The sequence below is a fragment of the Motacilla alba genome, chromosome 1A, assembly GCF_015832195.1.
Source record: "Motacilla alba alba isolate MOTALB_02 chromosome 1A, Motacilla_alba_V1.0_pri, whole genome shotgun sequence".
NCBI classification, from domain to species: Eukaryota; Metazoa; Chordata; class Aves; order Passeriformes; family Motacillidae; genus Motacilla; species Motacilla alba.
In genome coordinates, this window is record NC_052031.1 from 64,186,922 (window position 1) to 64,207,708 (window position 20,787).

At 44.1% G+C, this 20,787-nt stretch overlaps 2 protein-coding genes across 3 annotated transcripts in view; one reads left to right on the forward strand and one right to left on the reverse strand.

Annotated features, from left to right (window-relative positions):
* BORCS5 (BLOC-1 related complex subunit 5) overlaps positions 1 to 7,042 on the reverse strand; it is a 63,164-nt gene extending 56,122 nt beyond the window's left edge. For both annotated transcript variants that reach the window (XM_038155126.1, XM_038155125.1), the window contains exons 1-2: positions 6,884 to 7,042; positions 6,293 to 6,436 (exon numbers count right to left, since the gene is read on the reverse strand). In XM_038155126.1, coding sequence (XP_038011054.1) covers positions 6,293 to 6,436; positions 6,884 to 6,941 — 202 coding nt within the window. In that variant the 5' untranslated portion in view covers positions 6,942 to 7,042. The remainder of the gene's footprint in view (positions 1 to 6,292; positions 6,437 to 6,883) is intronic.
* Positions 7,043 to 8,450: 1,408 nt separating this feature from the next.
* On the forward strand, positions 8,451 to 20,585 carry MANSC1 (MANSC domain containing 1). The gene is made up of 3 exons (XM_038153020.1): positions 8,451 to 12,275; positions 13,107 to 13,247; positions 15,015 to 20,585. Exons 1-3 carry the CDS (start codon positions 11,684 to 11,686, stop codon positions 15,995 to 15,997), a joined length of 1,716 nt encoding a protein of 571 aa, XP_038008948.1. The 5' UTR covers positions 8,451 to 11,683; the 3' UTR covers positions 15,998 to 20,585.
* Positions 20,586 to 20,787: the final 202 nt, after the last annotated feature.

Here is a 20,787-nt window from a genome sequence, read left to right on the forward strand (position 1 = left end):
AGATCAAATGGAAACGTCCCATTTTCAAAAGTGATGCAATGCAACGCTGCTGCTGGTCCAGCAGTAAGACACAAACATTCCAAAACCAGCCACCAGTCAAGAGAAAGAATATTAATGGGGGTGGGGGGCATGCAGCATCACATGAAGCAACCTACACATGTACAGCTGGTACATACAGTAAAGACAGGTCTGTACAGTACAGATGTACAGGGCATAAATGTATCTCCTAGACACATTTCTGACATGAACAGCTCATTGCATGCAATCTTCATTGATAGAAAACATCACATTCAACAGACGGACATCCATCAGAGAAAGACGCCAACAGACACATTAAAAAGAAGTGAGAAATTTAACTGGCCCCTCAGTCAGAGACTCCATCAAGTCTTAACTTATGAACAAGGCAGTAATGCTGAATAAAAGTACACAAATGTGAAAAAGAGAGAGAGAAAAAAGAAAAAATTCTATCCAGATTTTGATGCCTAAAATCCTTGAGGACAAAAAAAGAGTTCTCCATGTGCTTTCCCATTACATGTTTATCCTTGTCTGGAAAGATTCACCATCTACAATCCAGAAGAACACAGTAGCTCCTCAGCCTGATCAATCAGATGCATCTGATTTCCAGTCTCCTCCCAACATAAAGACATTACACATTCTGTTAGCATTTATGATTACACTTGGATATGTGGGTGTTACAAGCAGTTATTTGCCTTTCACCTTAGCCTGTTAATAGTGATTTCAAGGTACACTGGCCACCATGCAGATATGCCTCATCAAAGTCTGTGGCAAACTGATAAGCCAGGACACAGTTAACTCCCTCCCACATGGTTCTTTTGCTCAGCACATCTTCTGATGTATCCCAAGGGCAGCTGCGCCCCAAGGGCTGCACTGCCAGCTGAAGAGCTCTGCCAGGCTCTGTGAAGGTAAAGGAAGGAGGATCTGCAGGTGACTTGAGATGACCACCAAAGCTTATTCCCATGCAGCAAGATGGTGGGGAGGAGCACTGTGTGCCTGAGGAGATCCAGGTAACAGTCACAGCTATTGGGTTCAGCAGAAATCGGAGCTCCAAGGTCCCCAGCCAGGGAAGAGGCCGGGCTAACCCCCTAGGCAGACAAGCTTACACTCATTCTGCTCATCAGCCAACACACAAACTACACCAAGGGGTGTGGAACAGCTGGCAAAGGGGAAGGGAAAGGTAGAAAGGCAGAGAACTCGTATCTGCAGTTCCTAATGCTCTCCCTGTGGGTGTTGAGCACATTGACTGGATAATGTCTAACCACAGACCCAAATCCTCTCACACAGAACACTGACTTAGATCAGGTCTCCAAACAGCCAACCAACAACTGAGGAATACATGGAAGTCAGACATCATCCTCATCCACTCCTTCAGCTGTCCTTTGAAGGGAAAGCTCCTTTCCTCAAAACTGAAGCATCTTCTAGATTGTGATTTCAGGAGCTACTTTCAAGTCATGAATTCAAAATGGATAGACAGATCTCTACAATACAGAATATTGCTCTACAAGCCTAAAAAAAACCCAAAGAAACACCAAACCCACACCAAAAAAAAAAAAAAAATCCACTAACAAACAAAATAACAATAAAAGAACTCAAACTCACCAGGCCAGGCAGATGTACTCACATTCTTGGTACTTGTTTCCACCCAACATGCAAATTTTGTTACAAGTACTAGGCATGGGGTCCATCCAACAAACTTGGATGTTTCAAATTCTAGTAGAAGCCTGTACCCTCAGCAGTTGCAAGCAGCAGATCCTCCTTGTAAGGCACAGGGACAGAATTATAAAAGTATTCAAGTACCATGTGTGGAGAATTATAGGAATAAAGCTCACGGACATGTGCTATTAGCTAAATTCCCTACACTATAAATTGAAGTAGGAGCATACAGTAAGGAAAGGGGAAGAAGAGAGGATGTAAGAAAATACTGAGGAGTGAGATGTGACAAAATCTTGCTTTAAATGCAGTAAACTCTAAACATCCATCCTTCCTTTATACACTATGCTAGAAAGAAAAATACACCACCGTTTTTTTTAGACAAGTAGCTTTCCTACCCAAAAAACTACTTCATTAAAGAAGTTATAAAAGTATAAACAGTCATTTCAAGGTAACACGAGCTTCTGTTTCCAGTCCCTGGAGGACAAGGGAAGATCCACGGAGCATCCATGGTGTCTTTCTCTTGACATCATCATAAGTTTCACCCCAGATTTCTCAGCATCTCCCTGTGCTTCTCTGCTGAAGATGTACACCAGCTGTAATATATGACAAGTTTTCTACTTCAAAATATATTGAGCCTAAAATGAAATTCCTTATGCTGGACCTGCTCTTCCTGCCATGTAACCTGGGTTTCCTTGTTGCACTATTTCCAGGTAAACTATAGCCTCGACTTTTCAGAGTAAAAGTCTCACTGTGTTCTTTATGAAATGCCTTTCTTAATAAATAACAATAATAAATATGGGCAGCAAGCAGCACAGTAAGTAAAGTTCTCACTGTATACTCCTTAATGTAATTACTTAATTAATTTACTTCCAGTTCATGACTGACAGAGCTTTGCTTAATATGCCCTTAAAAACTTTAAGAGCAGAAATGCCACAACCTTCCTGAGCAACCTCCTCCCATTACTTACTATTCTTAGAAAAACAGGAGATTATTTGCAGGACAAGAATCCAGTTATTCTGGGCTAGAGGATGCTAATGAGCTGCACACAAGACTGTAAGATGAAGACCACCTATGTTAGACAAAGTGGTCTTCAAAACAAGGGGGAATGGAGTGCACAAGTAACTTGCTGGATGCGTGCAAAAAAGACACCTCTCATCTACGTGATACACCTGGGAACGCAGGTGAGCCTCTGCTGACCTTTTTTCTCTCAGTGCTTGAGGGACCAGGCGTTCCTATGACAGAAGACATGCTGCACATGACAAATGCAATTTGCATGTGACATAGCTGAACTGTTGATAGGCCAGCAGCACATCAGCACATTGCTTAATTCACAGAAACAATCCCTGCTGTCCTGGGAACTTGCACACAACAATCCAAACACCATCAGACAAAACAAAACAGAAAGAAAAGTATCATCCCGTTCTTGCAGAAAGCCAAGCAGGCACCACCAACAGCTTCAACAGCTAAATATCTAACATTAAAATTGTTCTTTTAGTAGTAAGGTTTCCTCCAGAAATAAGTCAGAACACAAAATGGGGCTGCTGAATTATCTCTAAATAACCACAAGCTTATATTCAGTGAACTCACAGTATGCTTAATACTCAGTATCACACTTCCAAGGGATGCTGCCATAATACCTTCCTCCAAACAAGGAGGAAACAACAAGGGAAAGGGCAGCACAAAAACATAACCAGTACTTACAGGGGACCAGTTACCAAAAGCTTATTTCATGTTACTACAGGTGCTGTTTTAGTTATGGGCTAATTTTAATGTAAAAGACACACCAGAGGGAGGTCACAGTCTTCCCTGACATGCCAGCAGCAGCTGACAGTCACTGCCTATCTGGCAGCTTTTGTCAACCACTCAGGATCCTCAGATGGTCACAATAACACCAGGCTGACCTGAAGAACCATGAAATAAGATTGGAGAGGAAACTAATCACAAAATCCTATGGGAACGGGAGACAGCACAGTATGTAAAGAAGTTTCTGCTGCTCACACAGTGCCTTTGCAGTGATATAGTAACCTCTGTTTCTATTGCTTCTTCATGCTGAATACCTTTTACCAGTGCATAATTCTAGCCATAAGCAAGAAAATGTTTCTTTGTCCAAAAAACCTCCAGAGACAAATAAAGCTAGTAAGAAAGAGAGAGACTTTTTGTCTAGGCCTGCAATGAAGGAGAAAGGACATAGGTTTTAAACCAAAGAGGGTAGGTTTAGATTGGACATAAAGAAGAAATTTTTTTTATGATGAGGCTGGAACAGGCTTTCCAGATCATGAGGAATCTTCAGGGTCAAGTTGGACAGCGCTTTGAGCAACCTGACAGCAGCTTCCCAGCTCCTGAAGTGAGCCTACAAGAAACATGGAGAGGGACTTTTTACAAGGGGTCATAGCTGTAACTCTGAGGTGCAATTCTCCCTGTAGAAGTCAAGGGAAAGCATGAAAGATGTAATGGACAGGACACTGGCATTTTCTTCCAAGTGAGAGCGCACAGCGGTAAAGATTTCCAGATTCACTGATCATACGCTCAACTCAATACGGCTAGGAGGAAAAAGGGTATTTGTTTTTCAAGAACATGCAGTGTTTACATGACCATGTACTTTGCCAGTCCATTTATTTAAAGATTATTCCCCTTTTGAAACTCCAAAGCAAAATAAAACCCCTTGGGTTTGCTTAGACAAGGAGAAACTGAATAGAACAATGAAGTCCACTTTATGGTGGACTATAAGTCCACCTGCAAGCTGGTAGATCACAAGACACAAGCTTTTAGAATGAGCTCCTAAAAGATCTTGAAACTTCTTCAACCTTTCCAGAAACATCATCTTGCATGGGAAGAATACAGATAAGAGACCAGTCCAAAACAGAACAGTTTCTGAAGTGGGCCTGTGGTAGATTTGCCATCTCTCAGGAGTCAACTCACTCAACAGGCTCACACCGCTTTCTGTAGTGAACACAAGTACCACAGTCTGGTTGTTCAGGTAATAACAAGTACCTGACGCTGAAAAAGGTGTTCACAAAAGTGATTCAGCATGCAAAACTCTTGAGCAGTCACCAGATGTCACCATGTCTCAGGAGACTCATAGGGAAGCAGCAGGCCAAGTGACAAAAACAGAAGAGAATGTTTCTATCATACACATCCACAGCTTCAGGTCCAAAGTAAGGCCAGAAAAAGCAACTCAGTCACCAAGACAACTTAAAGGGTGCACATTTAGGAGCTGAAGGACCTGGACTGGTCATCTAAGCGCCCTCCAACCCTTGCATCTCAGCCACATGGCTGCTGCTCTGTTCCTTCTCACTTCCCACCTCAAGCCCTGGACCCTTGAGACTCTAACAGCCTCACAGGAACACCATCTCTGGAAGTGATCACCAGTCTCACTTCCCAGGACTTCCTTCCACAGGTCACGTGCAACCCAGGTTTGCTCATGAGCTTGGGTGGAACTGAAACTCTTTGTCATCACATTCTTACACAGACACAACTTTCATGCCAGATGTTGTAGCATCTTGTAAATTTTTTCTCTCGTATTAAAACTTCCTCATTTCTTTTAGGGATTTGGATTCCAGCATTTACATTTCAAGCTGTCACTAGCATGACCCTGGTTCTGTCTTACATACAAAGCAGGACGAAGCACGTGCTTTACAGGCGAAGCGTGTTCTGCTTTTTTTCATGGCCTCTCTATTTTTTTGCCCCTTCTGCAGGAAACAGCAGTCAGTGCCATGTACATACAGAACATACTCATAAAATAAAGTGCCCAATAAAATGTTAAATGTATGGCCCAGTAGGCTACAATAATGTCTACAAGTTTTAGTCATGTCTCAGGACCCTCATGCAGTAGGCATACACAAACAAGAAGTAAATACTTTCTGTCCAAAAAGTGGTGGTGTGATGCTACCTGTGGTAGATTTTCCCTCGTAATGCCTTTTCAGGTAATAAGGCCACTCTGCATTTTCTTCACAAAGAGAGAGCTAGAAGCCAGGCCATAAAACACACAGGCCAGGTTTTTTTGTTAAACTGTAGGCTCAACAGCTATGATTGAAATCTTCACTTTCCTTTGAACAGAAGAAACAAAGAATGAGTGCAAGGGATGAAAGAAAAAAAAAAAAAGAGTGGGAGGAAAAGAAACAAAGAAAAGTCTCGGCCCATCTACCCCACTACAAAAAACAAGAATAAAACCTGTTCTGCATTGAAAACTCCACAAGGTACCTTGGTTTCAAGCACCTGAATGCACACACAGGTAGCTATGACTCTGAGAGTTACACACATTCTGTTTTTAAAAGACTAGAGCAAAACAGGAGACTGTCATCCATTATATATCAGAACATAACAGAGCATCTCTCATCAACCAGTGGTACAGGGGAAGCTGGTAGGCTTGGAGCTGTTTTGCCTTCACAGTAGATGGTTCCATTGCAGAGAATATTACCAGCACACCTCTAAAATAGTTGACCCACTGCTTAGGAGGCTGGGATTAATTATGGCATAACAAAAGAGAGTAAGGTTTAAAACAAAAGGGGAAGTGAAAAATAGGGACAGAGATATGAACTTCAGTAGAAACCTCAGGATACAAAAATGCCATTAGGTACAAAAAAAGAGGGCATTTAAAAACAGAGAAAGATCAATCACTTACCTTTCAAAAGGGGCTGGAAAGTTGGAATTTCCTGCAGTTTTATGACATCTGGATCATTGCTGACATTCCGTGAGGACTGTGTCCCTGGGGCTACCACCACAATGTCGTCCATTTTTGCTCGATGCTTGGCTGGCAACGGAGATGCTGGATATTGGACGGAGAGGGAATAATCAACTTTACAAGCCGATTACACCAGAATCCAACCCTACGCGAATATTGCTCTATTTAACATCGCACAGGTATGCTTTTCATGGCACATCGCCGAGATCACTGAAGGGCTCTAAGCTCTTTTTCCTCTCCCCACCGGGGAGCAGCTGATTCCGGAACACCGGCACCACTGACGGCCCGCCAGCTCCGCACCGCGCCCGGGGCGCTGCCCATCCCCGGCTCTGCTCCCCCGGCCCGGGCGGTGCCCCCGCGCCGTCACAGGAAGGGCCGGGCCGCGCTGCCGCTGCCTCCCGGAGAAACAGCCCTTCCCTTCTCCAAGCCCTTCCCTTCTCCACAGCCGCCGTCCCTCCCAAGGAAACAGCCGTGCCCCTCTCCACGGCCGCTGCGCCGGCACAGCGCCCTCGCTCCCCGCCAGGCACCGACCTGCGGCGCTGGGCTCGCCCGGGCGGCTCTCGGCCTCGGCGCTCTGCTCCGCGCCCATGGCGCTGCCTCCGTCCCCCGCCCGCCGCAGCGCGGGGGCCGCCGCCGCCGCCCACGGGGTTCCGGCTGCGCCGGGTCAGGCGACTCCGCCCAGCGGGCGGGGCCCCGCTCGGGGCCGCGGGGCCGGGGCTGCTCCGCTCTGCCCCGCCAGAGCCGGGGTGCTGGGGCTACGGGGGGTGGTAGAGCGGCGCTGATGTGTGTTGTCAGGGAAAATGCTCCTCCTCCCTGCTCGGCCCTAGTGAGGCCGATATTTGTAGTGCTGTGTCCCCTTCTGTGCTCCTCGGTGTTACCGGACAAGTTATATTTCTTTAAAAAGGATCCTGTGACCGAATGTCCTGAGTTGGGAGGGACCCACAAGGATCATCCAGTCCAACCCCTGGCCCTGCACAGACACCCCAACAATCCCACCTGTGCATCCCTGAGAGCGTTGTCCAAATGCTCCCGGAGCTCTGGCAGCCTTGGGGCCGTGACCATTCCCTGGGGAGCCTGGGCAGTGCCCGACACCCTCTGGGGGAAGAACCTTTCCCTGATATCCAGTGTGACCCTCTGACCCAGCTCCAGCCGTTCCCTCGGGTCCTGTCCCTGGTCCCAGAGAGCAGAGCTCAGTGCCTGCCCCTCCTCTGCCCCTCAGGAGAAGCTGTGGCTGCCATGGCTGCCCTCAGCCTCCTCCAGCTGAACAGACCAAGTGCCCTCAGCTGCTCCTCACACGGCTTCCCCTCAAGGCCCTTCACCATCCTCGTGCCCTCCTTTGGACACTGTCTAACGGTTTAATGTCTCTCTGATATTGTGGCACCCAAAACGTCACACAATATTCGAGGTGAGGCTGCCCCAGCCTAGAGCAGAGCAGGACAATCCTCTCCCTGGCCCAGCCAGGGATGCTCGGTATTTGTGCTGAAATCAGCTCCAGTTGGGAAAAGGTAATTCTGGTAGGGGGGATCTCCAACCACTGATCACAGGCCACTAACCCAAGAAACTCCTTGACCCAAAAGAAGAGAAAAACTGAGCATGTGGACTAATTAACATGAAAAGCAAGTGAATCATTAACCAATAGAATATAGAATAGTAATTAATAAGAGAACTACAAAACCAGTAACCAATGAATACTAATTCCTTTGTTTACCAAAATGTATAAATAGTAAAAAGTTTTGATAACTGATTAACAAGTCTGGTGAGGCAATACCCACATACCTCTGTGCTGAATAAAGTAGTGTCAGCTTTCTAACCTATCAAACTGGGTGAGAGAGCTCATTTCCCAGTTTGTGGTGAGGAGAGGGTCTAGCAGAGGCCACAAGAATGATGTGGGTCTGGAGAATCTCTCCTATAAGAGTGCCATTCACATAAGCTCTGCCCTAGCTCAGATTTTGGCAACCGTTTAAGTGTAAGGACTCACTCTGGCCTGCAAGTTCTAGTGATGGCAGATCAGGTCTATTTATAAAAATGAATTATTTATTGAACAGACAAGTGATAAACAGCCAAAAGATCTTAATCAGAATTACTTACTACACAGTATAAAACTAAAACAACTAGGGGTAAATTACAGCATAACACAAAACAGTGCACAATATCAAGGTACCTCTATTAAAGGTAACAAAAGAAATAGTACTAGGAGCAATATGTAACTTCCACTGAAAGGTCAATAACATTCACAGATCCCTTTACTCTGCCTCCAGAGAGTATCCACAAAGCAGTATCCCTGCTCAGGGGAGAAACTCCACACATTTCCAGGGAAATGTGTAGAAGATTTCTGCTTTGTGGAAGTTTGGTGTGGCTTTTATAGTTGTAAAGTGAAGTGTCTGTCAGTCAGAAATCCAGCTTATCATTCCAGATCTCACTTTGGACAGTGAGAGATTTATTGGCAGTTGGGAGATGACAGACCCATGGCCCCAAAATGACCAACTACGAGACTGCTTATCCTGTTTGAGCTGTCTGACCAGTCAACAAATGACAAATAAGTTCTTGTGAGGGGTGAGATGCCCTGCTACAAAGAGACTGTGGAGGCTGGGCCTTTTTAGTCTGGAGAAGAGACAACTGAGAGAGGCTCTCTTTAATGCAGATAAATATCTTAAAGGAGGAGGAACCAGAGGAGGAACCAGACTCTTTTCAGTGGTGCCCAGTGACAGGACAAGAGCAACGGCCATAAAGTAAAATACGAGAAGTTTTATTTCACCATGAAGAAGAGCTTCCCATTTAGGATGACAGAGCACTGGAACAGCTGCCCAGGGAGGTTGTGGAGTCTTCCCTTCTGGAGAAATTCCAAAGCCACCTGGAATGTGGGTTGCTGTGTCACCTGCTCTGGGTGACCCCTTGGCAGGGGGGCAGGATTAGATGATCTCCAGAGATCCCTTCCAACCCTAACAATTCTGTGATTGTGTGATTTTTTAAATTAAAGGCATTCATTCTTCTGTACCAAGGCAAACCTGCCAAACCCCAAAGTGCTGGGCACAGAGCAGAGTAGTGTGGGCAGCACCCATCACCAGCAGCCCTTGTATACCCATGTGCCAAGAGTGAGGGAAAAGCAGCCCAGATCAAAAGTCCACACACAGCTTAGGCTTAGGAAAACAAGATTTAAAAACTCAAAAAATGCCAGTGTAAATGACAAGGAAACATACTTTGAGATTTAAGACATACTGTTTTCATATTTGACAGTCAAATCAGCAAACACATCATGCCTATGACAGAAGAATTGTCTATAAGTAAGAACTGCCCTGGCCTGTGCTGGTTTCTGAACAAGCCTGTTCTCTGCTCACGCCCAAAGCCCAATATTATCCAAAGCTCTGCACTGAACTCGGCACCGTTTCTCTTGGCTGCCTTTGCTAATTTCCACCAAGATCTAATCTCACACAATCATGATGCTCCTACCTCTTGAGGACTGCACCTCAGCAGTGTTACTGGGATCCAGGCCATGGAAAGGCAATCCCAATCCAACAGAAGTTGCTGCTAGCTGTAAGTTGTATGCTGCACTAGGTACTTTTGCAACCTATTAGAATGGATACCAATAGAGATTCATCTTATCTGTGCCCGAGTGTTTCACCATTTAGGGCACTGGCTCCAAAGCAGAGAGATGCTCTACAGAAAACACTTGTACTATGCCTAAGAGCTAATGGTGTCCCACCATTCTCCCTCTCTCAGCCTCCTTTTCTTCCCATTGCTGTGGTAAGGGAACTCAGCAGTGCTGGGCAAGGCTGGCTCTCTCCTAGCTCAGTGGATGTGGTTTCTGCCTTGCTTTTGATGGACCTTGGCTTCCCTGCACCTCAGCAGCCTGATCAACTTGCTTCTGGTCTCCCCAGGGAGACTGAGTGCCTGCCCCACCAGGAAGAGCAGAAAATTGCCATGGTGGCCGGAGTGGGGCAGTCGTGTTATCCCCAGTATCTCTGCTGCCCATATTATAGGTGACATCAGCCCTTCTCATTTTCCCATGGTCATCTGTGCCTGTCTGATCACAGCAGTCTCTGTGCATATTCTCACATTCACCATCCCAAGAGCTCAGGTGAAAAATCAGTTTCCCGAGCTGTTCTGACCACTCAGCCAGACCTTTAGCTTTATTTTTCAGCTTCTTTCTGCTTGGCTTCTTCCACCACCTCTACATAAGCTAAGGCAGGTGGAAGCTGCAACTTTATCTAATACATAGGAGGGGTTATACCTGTGCTTGCTTTTAGTATTCATTCCTCATTCATTCACTGTGTGATGCAGTTAGCAGGCAACACCTTAATGTTCAGATTCTCTTGGGACTTATTCTTTTAACACTGAAAATAATGTCACCAGTTTACCAAAAGAGGGCTAGAAAGGAACATTTTCTTAAACAAATGCAGCTGAACATTTTAGAAGAAACCATCCTACCAAGACTGCAAGAATCACAAACAAACATTATTAATTGCCCCAAGATGGCCATGTGATGCAAAATGAGATGGTGGGCTCAGTGTCTCACAATACTCATGTCCAGATAAAAGCCAATACCCAGCAGTATTGACAAAGGGGACTCACTGGCCATGAAAAACAAGACAACTGCCCATGCCTTGGCATCTAACCATTACAATACATGAACTAACCTACAATACATAAACTAACCTGCCTTTTGGGATCTCTTCAGGTAATGCACATTTCTGAAAAGAAAACGGTCTCTTTCCTGAAAAAGAAGGAATCTGTCTTATAATCCTTTTACTCTTTGCACTCCTTTAGTCTACTTTTACTCCTACACACTACTCCAAAATAGTAAGGAAAAAAAAAAACTGGAAAGAGGAAATGAAAAATTTCCAAGCAAAAACATGACACCAGTCAGGGTCCCAGACAGCCTTTTTTGTTCCTTTTTTTCCCCATTCCACAAACATCTTGTGCTTGGTTATGATTTGAACAGGATTACTCAGGCAGCAAGGAGTCTTTTACACACACGTGGAAATGTGCCCACGTCCGTTTAGTCCAGGATATGCATATTAATCGCTTTCATTACAGCTCCCAAAAGCAGATCTCAGGTGGAGGAAAAGTCTGTCTGTGGGTAAAGCCGTATCAGCTTGACCACCAAGAGCTTCTCTAGGTGTTCTTGCCTTTGTGTCTGATGCTCAGGAAGGACCCTTGGTGCCGGCGAGTGGCTGTAGCAGCGGAATACCCTGGCAGCCCCGCTGGGCAGGCAGGAGGAGGAGGGCGGGAGGAAGTCAGGAGAAGGTCAGGCGGGAGGAAGAAGGGGGCAGGAGGGGGGAAGCAAGGGAGAAGGAGGGAAAGCAGGAGAAAAGGCAGAAATGGGACAGGAGGATGGCGGGCAGTGAGAAGGAAGCAAGAGAGGAGGAGGGCAGGCTGGAAGGCAGGAGGAAGGCAGGTAGGGTAGGTAAGCAGGAATTCCAGGAGGAGGAGGAGGAGGGCAGGCAGACAGGAGGAGGGCAGCAGGCGTCCCGGGCCCGCCTCCCACGGCCCCTCCTCCCGGACGTGCCGGGACAGCCGCGGTTCCCCCGAGCCGCCGTCCCGATCCCTGCCGGGCTCTGCCGCTGCCTTCCCGACCCCTCGCTGCGGGCAGGGGTAGCCCGGAGGTGCCCCGGGAACGCGTGCCCGCCCCGGGAGCAGCGGCTGCCGCTGGCCGCGAATCCCGGCCGTGCCGGAGGAGCCCCGCGGGGACCGGCCCGGGTCACCATGTCCCGCGGGGGCAGCCGCTGGCCGGTTCGCCTGCTGGTGCTCACCTGCCTGACGGCCGGGCCGGCGCTGAGCCAGGAGTGCTCCGCGGAGAAGATGGAGAATTCCATCATCGATATAGACTTGTCCCTGCCCCGCGGCGTCCGGGGCGCGGAGCCGCTGCGCGTCCCCAGCGCGGGTGCGTGTGTCCGCGCCTGCTGCTCGGGGCCCCGGCTCGCAGGTAACCTCGGCCTCCTTCTCCGCCACTGCCTGGGAGGATAGTTCTGGAGTTTGGGCTCGCGGGGCGGTCAGCTGCTGGTGTTCTCCGTATTGAGCACGTAATTTACCCTCTCATTCAGGCTGCGCTTAATTCCAGTTTGCGGCTGCTACCTTCTTTTGCCAGTAGATGTTAGATCTTAACTCAAGAGCCCGTAGTGTTCAGGAAAATAGTTGCATCACAGAAACAGCGTTAGTTTTAGGCGTTAAAACCTCCCAAGTTCTGAACGCTGAAGGTGTGTAAGCTGTGTTTAGTAGATGCGCTAAAAGTAGCTGACGTTTTGCAGCATATTTAATTTTAGCCAAAAATGAGAATGCTCACCCTCCTCTGAGACAGCTGGTTTGAATCAAGCTCTTGGAGCAGTAGGAGGTAGAGCAGCAAGTAGAAATGACAGTGGTGAAGGTGACCCCCCGAAGCAGCAACTAGCCAAGCGATTCCTGGGATGTAATAAGGAAAAATCTCTAAATAATTTTTTCCCCATGAGTATATCGAGGAGGTTTTCGGATTTATCAGGATGTGTAAGCGAGCAATTGTATAAAGTGGTGCCAGGGTGTTTTGCGTGAGGGGAGGATATGAGATTAGACTCATAATTTCCCCAACTTTATTTGTACAGGAAAAGGAAGGTGTGACCTTTCATGCTTTGGCCCTGGGCCATTCTTCTGCAGTCCTAGGCGGTTTTTTCCTGTAGGAATGTTATGCGTTAGTCACATGAGCAAAAGTTAACAAACTAGATCTCATTACCGTTCTGCTATAAAAGTTCTTACTGCTGAAACAGGCATTTACTTTGTTTTGCAGGAGACAAGAAGTGTAATTTGGTTATTTTTTATGCTGCAAGAACAAGTACACATCCAAACTGCTATTTGTTTTACTGTCCTAGCACTGAGGCTTGCCCAATGAAACCTGCAACAGGACTTGTGAGCTACAAGATAACTACAGGTAAACAATATTGAGAGCCATCAGCTCCCACACCACACTGCAAAATAACTTTTGCACCTGTGAACTTTCAGTAGTGACCAGGAACTGTTTGGGAGTCATATTTTTAGTAAAGCCAAGCATTATGATTTAAAAATATTGCTCTTTTTCGTTGCGGAGGATGGATGGGCAGGTGTGTGGTGAGCTCCTTTGTGGGCCCAGCTTCCCGCTTGGAATAATGTCCCCACCCTTATAACATTCCTTCACATTAGGTTCAGAAATCCTCATAATTTGTCCTTGCTTAAAACAAAAAGAAGCTGCTTCCACCTAGATATAGTCAGGAAGGAAAATTTCCTGTACTTAATACTGAAAAGTATCACAAAAACCAATGGAAATACCACGCCCCTGTAGCCAGCTGTGTATTTATAGTTGGCAATAATAATAATAAATAATCATTATTTTCTGCATTCAGTTAGGGAACCTGAAGTGCAGAAGCAAACTTTCTAAACTCAGAGCTTTATGGCATGTGGGCTGCACAAACAAGGAATTTCTTGCTCTCTGGTCTATGCTGGTTTTTTTTTTTTTTTTTTTTTTTTTAACAGCAAGGTCTACTTGTTGATTGACATTGACTTGCACCAGACTCGTTTGAATAGCTCAGATAAGAAACTGATAATCAGACTGTCCTGCCAAGGTGGTTTCTGTATGGCTGCTCGAGAGACCAAACTTTTGCTGAAAAAGAGAACTTTTCCAGCAGGAACTATGCAAGGACCAACAGTATGATGTATAGAAAGATTACTCATGTAATGTTACCAAGTATTTTTGTGCGAGCACAGTCTCACAGGAATCATGCAAAAACAATGTGCAACAAATGAACTGCATTTCTGTAAAATTATTACAAAATTACACTTCCCTCCAGCTCTTTCTCCCTTAGAAGAACTTGGGGGTTTCAAACAAAGAAACAAGAAATGCAATCATGCTTGTGCTTTTGTTCAGCATGTAATGCAATGCTGAGTGAACAACGTGATTGCATTTAACACTTCTTTTTCTTTTTGGAGACTTGATCTCCTGTGAACATTTAATTGTGGCAAGATTATGCTAGCTTGTTTAATGTTCCTGGTAAGTTTTCAAAGGTAGCACCTGAGCACTGTCGGTAGCAACAAATGTTTCAAACTTTGTTCTTTCATATGAGAATCTGTATGTGGTTACACTGAAAACCAAGCTGGAAGGGGGAAAGATACTTCTTTATTTATTTCATTTCCAATGGATTTAACAAACCTTTTTGTTTCAATATTAAAAGGAGATTAGTGAGAGTCAGAACTACTTGAGAGCATGTTTACTTTTAAATGTTCAGTGCAGCAGCTGAATGGTTATCATGAATATATTATATATATTTCCATATTTTTATAAATAAAATCATATAATTATATATATAATATGAATTGACAATTAGCCTGTCTTTCCAACAGCTCATGCTCAGCCAAATACTTTCTATAATACCTGTAAATCAGGTAAACACTGTAGAAAAAATATTGTAAAATCAGGTAGCTTTTAGGATTATTATTTGTATGGTATTTCTGCACAGAACACTGTCATGTGACTAGGCTTGAGGCTGACAGCTTTTATGACATAGAATTTAAATGTCACTGTGCATATTTTAAAGAAAGGAAGTTTCATTAGTCATTATCTCTTAGAGCCCCCTTACATAATTTTTTTCTAAGAAACACAAATAGAGTAAGCCTACATTAGTCAAAGATAGATTTAATCATTAAATACCAGTATTTCTGTTTCCAGACATTCATGCCCTAGAGGATAAATCCATCAAAACTGAGAACTTTTCTTCAAATGAGTATTCTTTGCCTTCGGATGCTGGAACCTTTCTTTCTCACAGTCAGGACATCCATCAGAATCACACTGCCAGTTTGGAGCAGTCTGTCTTTCATCAGGCCTCTGAACTCCTGAACCACATAGGCAAGCATTTGGACAACATGGAACTTCATACAGTTTCTCCTGAATCTCAAAGAGCAAAAGAATCTGAGAGCTTAGACCCCATCTCAAGGCAGCAGGTAATTAATGGGCCACCAAGCAAGCCTTCTGCTGCTCCAGTTGGAGACCCCACTGCTTCCTTCCCCACCACTGCTCGGGCAGGTGCCCCTGAGACCAGCAGAGCTTCTCTTGCTCCTCTGCCGACAGGCACTGCCCAGCTGGAGTCTCTTAGAACCTCTCTGCATCCTGTTGCTGCCAAGCCAACCACAGCTGCCTCTCCACCTGCTGCAGCCCCTGCAGCTAAAACTGCTGTCCCTGCCACCAGCATCGCTGTTACTCAGGTTCCTCTTCCCAAGCCCACAAATTCTGCTTCTCCTTCCACAACCGTGCCAGTCACCATGACTTCTGGATCTGCTGCTACCCTATCAGGGCTAACGACTCCAGCCATGGCTCCTCAGCCAACAGTTGTCTCTTCCAGTGATACCAGCCATGTGACCCTCCTCTCTTTGCCAGGTTTCATTCTGTCCAGCGATTCCCCCGCATCTTCTCAAAATGACCTTCGGGGTTATGACCCAACTGACTCAGAAGGCTCCCTGTTAGAAGGTGTTCTGAGAGGGAAAGGTGTCTTTCAGCTGGGGGAAAAAAGCAGCCTTGTAGCAGCTTTGTTTTTTGGGGTGATATTCTTGTTGCTAGTTATTGTGCTGACAGGGAAGAAAATCCATGAATCTCTTCAGAAGAGGCATTACACCAGGCTGGATTATTTGATCAATGGAATGTATGCTGATGTCTGACTAAATAAATAGGAGAGGGAATAAATTTTGAGGATCATCTCTGACTTTTGAGAGGAGAACTCTGAAGTGGAACAGTAGATATTGAAATCCCAGAAGAGGATGGATTCCTGGGATCTAGTGGGAAAGCAAGAGACAGGAGATGGGTTGGGTGGTGAGGAGGAATGCTCTGTCTGTGCTGAACTATAATGTCTGTCATTTTTGATTTATTCCTAAATCCTGAGAGTAAACATCTAAATCCAAGTTAAGCTAAGAAGGTCTTATATTTAAGGAGAAAAAGCATTTCATGAGCTTAATCTGTACTGTGACAAGATTAATGAAATTGAAGTACACCTAATAAATTGAGTACCTGTGCAGCATGGGTATTTTCAGCGCTGTTTGCACCAAATGCTGGAGTGTTACACAATTGCCTGGCAATCCTATTTACCCTATTTGTAGCTTTAAAGGAATACTTAGTAATAGAGCTTTGCATCCAAATGGTTTTAGGTACAAACAGGAAAAAAATACATTACACATGGCATGATTTAATTTTCCTTATCTAAATATAGTTTATGGTTATATACATATCTTTAAAGTTCTTCTTCTGCATACATCACAGCTATCCTTAAAACTACATAATGCAAATGTGAGTGCTCTCAAAGCACACCCTCTTCACTTCTAGCATCCCCTTCATGTGACTGGTAATAAGCATGGCTGCTTAGTAATAATTATCTTGATATTTGAGTTTTTTTCCAACCTAAACAACTCCATGATTTTATGTTTTCGTGACTCTTCAATGGGGAGAGTAAGTGGGAGCATCTACAGCCACACAACTTCCAGTTCATGTTATTTAAATTTCCCTTTACGTGCAGTCAGTCTAAACCTGGTTTTGGAATGAAAGGCTGGGTTTCAAAGTGTTCATGTCAGGTGGCATGATCAACAACAAATGTCACAGCAGAGGAGTAAGGGTGCCTCACGAATGCAAGGAAACAATTCTATTACAAAATATGAAATTTGACTCACATCCAAGTGATTCTTAGATCTGTCGTGCTTACTGGGGTGGGAAGCAGGTGTGATCCAAAAAATGGCCTCAAGGCAAGTTTTCTGAAAGCTCTAAATAACTAAATGCAGAAAATTCTCTGAGAATTCTGTTATTCAGAGATCAAAGAAAAGTCAGTGTTCCTTGTGTCAAGAACTTGAATTCTCACTATATGGAGGCTGCAAATTGCTTTATATATATATAAAAACAGCTGGTCTGCTTCATTGTTTAAGTCTGACAATGGTTAAAAGAAAAGTAGTCTGGATAGCCTCTTAAAAGTGAACAAAATTACAGAAGAAATGTACCTCAAATTTATCAGCTTGGTTTTTTACTGTGCTTTGTTTAACTTCATTTTCTTTTCTTTTTTATTTTAATAGCTATTTTCAGAGGTTTCTAGTCAAGGAACATAACAAGGAGGAACATTTCTGGGAAATGAGTTCACAGAATGATGAGTACTAGTCCTAGCTGTAAAAAAGCAGATGCAGATCTGAGGTTCACCATCATTTTCTCTCATAAGAACTGCAACCTTCATGAGAAGCTTTCTGTGTTGCTGGTGTCATCACAGCAGGAGAGGTGCTGAGGACAACCCCTGAATGCTCACTGTGCATTTCTGTTGCCATAAATAATTTGTTGGAGGGAAAGGTGGTTGGTATTAACTGATGTGGTTACAATACAGTAGCAAAATATTCAAGAGAAACCAGCAGATGTATCTCAGGGTTGTTCAGAGCACAGGTCATGTATTCATCTGGAGGAGGGGCATTTTACAAGAACATGCAGTGATAGGACAAGGGGGAATAGCTTTAAACTAAAAGAGAGGTTTAGATTAGATACTGAGAAGAAATTGTTCCCTGTGAGGATGGTGAGGCCCTGGCACAGGATGCCCAGAGAAGCTGTGGCTGCCCCATCCCTGGAAGTGTCCAAGGCCGGGTTGGACAGGGCTTGGAGCAATCTGGGGTAGTGGAAGGCATCCCTGCCCATGGCCAAGGGTTTGAATGAGCTGATCCTTACGATCCCTTCCAAGCCAAAGCACTGTCAGGGTACTCAGTGTGGCCCATGTCATTGGGAGCTGCCTTCCAGCCCAAGCAGCAGTGCACACCCAGCACAGTGAATGGCAGAGGTAAAGCTGAGAGGTGCTCAAGCATCACGCCTGATTTGGTGAGGATGCTGACCTCAGTGGTCTTTCAAAACATGAGTAAAACAGCTTTAGAAGCTGTTACATGAAAGATCTTCTTTTATGCTCCAGTAAAGAAAACAAGGTATTAGGCAGGTGTACTGAAACACTTATTAAAAATTATTTTTCCCATCCATTTGTCACGTTGGATTAAGAACTAATGGAATTAATTGATAGCTGACCAGTCTGGATCTTTCTGGAGGGGCCTTTACAAGCTGCGTTTGAACACTAGAGGGCAACAACAGTTTATGAAATAGAATTGACAAGTTATGAGGATTTTTGATAATTTTAAAAAGTTTTAGTTAGATTGTTTTTTTAACTTCCCAAACTGGCTATTTCATTGCAGAAAGGTTTTAAAGGAAAGGTTTTTGTTTATTGAAAGGGTTTGGGTGAAGGATTATATACATACATTTTTAAAACTTTTTACTGCATCATATAATATAGAAGACAACAAAACTAAGCATATTCTCTATTTAATAACATCAAATCAGGTTGCATTATTAATCACGTATTGGCATTTCAAATTAACAGAGAAAGAGAGAGATTTCCCATCATCATTCTTTTGACTATGATGCTTTATTATATGGATTTTTGGAACTTATTTATTTGCCTGGATAGTGCTCTTGTATTATGAATCAAAAAGGAGTGAGACAAAGTAACTAAAAAAGTCCATCCAGTTTGTTATGCTTTCCAACATTAAAACTTCTGTGCACTCTTCTGTTTTTCCACTGACGTCTCCTGTGGTCTTCACTGTGCACCACACATGGAACTGGATCATTAATCACCACGCTGTGATGACAAGTCTCACATTGGGGTGGCTCTTTCTGGACGTAACCAGTTCAGTGATGGCAGCAGGCCAGAAGCTGATTGACGTTTGTCACCTGGAGAGCGTCATAAATTCTGTGGCCGCTTGTTTTCATGTTGTTGCTTTACAGTGCTGAGCAAACACAAGGTGTATAAATATAGACTGTCCTGAACAAAACTGTCTTGTGGTATCGTACGGTAAAGCAAATAGCCCAAATTTTGTAACCACTGCCAACAATGGCAAAGAAACAAATTGTAGTTCTATTTGAGATGGATGAGAAGGGTGCAAAGTCCCTGCCTCCAAGGGCAGCAAACTCAGCATGGTGTGCTCTCTGCAAATAGTGCTTCAGTTCATTTTAAATCCTGTAGGAGCAGGAAATGCTTACACTTGTGGTATTTGTGAGGTCCCCAGGAAGATGGAAGGAGAATCTGACTCCATGTTCTTAGAAGGCTAATTTATTATTCTATTCTATTCTATTCTATTCTATTCTATTCTATTCTATTCTATTCTATTCTATTATGATGCTATACTAAACTCTACTAAAGAATAGAGAAAGGATACTTACAGAAGGCTTAACAAGAATTATATTGAAAACCTGTGACTCCTTCCAGAGTCCTGACACAGCTGGATGGTGATTGGTCATTAAGTTAAAACAATTCGCATTAAACCAATCCAATAGTGACCAGTTGGTAAACAATCTCCATACCACATGCCAAAGCAGCATAACACAGGAGAAGCGAATCAGATAAATATTATTTATGTTTTTTTCTGAGGCTTCTCAGCTTCCCAGGAGAAAAAATCCTGGCGAAGGCATTTTTCAAAAAATATGACAGTGACATACACTCAGGATTATTTCAAGTAAGTTACTAACCAACTAACAAAACCCAACAAACAAACAAGGAAATAAACCCACAAAAAAAAAATTACATGAGAAGGCAGTTTCAAAACTGGATCTTGTTTTCCTGCCTCCTGCAAAACCATCTTGGTGGATTTGAATCTGATGACATGCTTTGATCCTACCGTCCCACACTCCATGCTGATAAAAACGTGGAGTTTAAAGTGCCAGTGCTGCAGTCAGCAGTTCCCAGACAGTATCCCATCATACAGAGAGCTGGACTTCTGTAGACTTCTTTCTGTCACTCTCCTGAAATGGGTCTAGACAGCTGTGCTCTCCCTGTGCATTACTCATCCTCCCACACAGGTAATGCACTTCTCTACATTAATTCTGAACAAATTCCTGTTCACTGCTAGTTGTGGGATAGCTGCATCTCCTCATCCTTGAAGTCTTGCACATACCTTCAGGAGTGTACATGCTGTTCCCAGATGTTTTCCCAGTGTCTTGATAGGTATGTCCCCTGAAGGGCTAGGATATATTGAACATTTTTCTTCCTCTTCAGAAAGCCTACACTCAATCTCACAGTCTAAATTTGCTTTTTTTCCTTTAGGTCTCTACACTTCTTGAGGATGTCAAAGCACAGAGCATAAAACTGCCACTGTTTGTCACCTGTGTGTTTGGTATTATAAACAATGTATAAAAGTATTTTTAAGTTTCAGTACAACAATGCTGTATCACTGTTTTCTGTATATTGGCTCAATTTAAAAAAAAAAAGGTGTGAGGGTCATGCATTACTTCTTTTCTCTTTTTCTCTTACTCCTTCCAGCCTACAAAATGTAATTTTTGTAAGTGGCAAGAGTTTAGATATGCCATGTTCATGCTGTTCTGATCCTTTTTCTTTTTGGTTCACTTTGTTTTAATAGAAAATTGATAGTTCTGTCATACCAATAATATCCAGGAGTAG

Coding starts and splice junctions, on each gene's coding strand:
- MANSC1 (XM_038153020.1), top strand. CDS start 11,684: ATGGCGGGCAGTGAGAAGGAAGCAAGAGAGGAGGAGGGCAGGCTGGAA. Junction 12,276..13,106: donor CTCGGGGCCCCGGCTCGCAG/GTAACCTCGGCC, acceptor TTTGTTTTGCAG/GAGACAAGAAGTGTAATTTG. Junction 13,248..15,014: donor GAGCTACAAGATAACTACAG/GTAAACAATATT, acceptor TTCTGTTTCCAG/ACATTCATGCCCTAGAGGAT.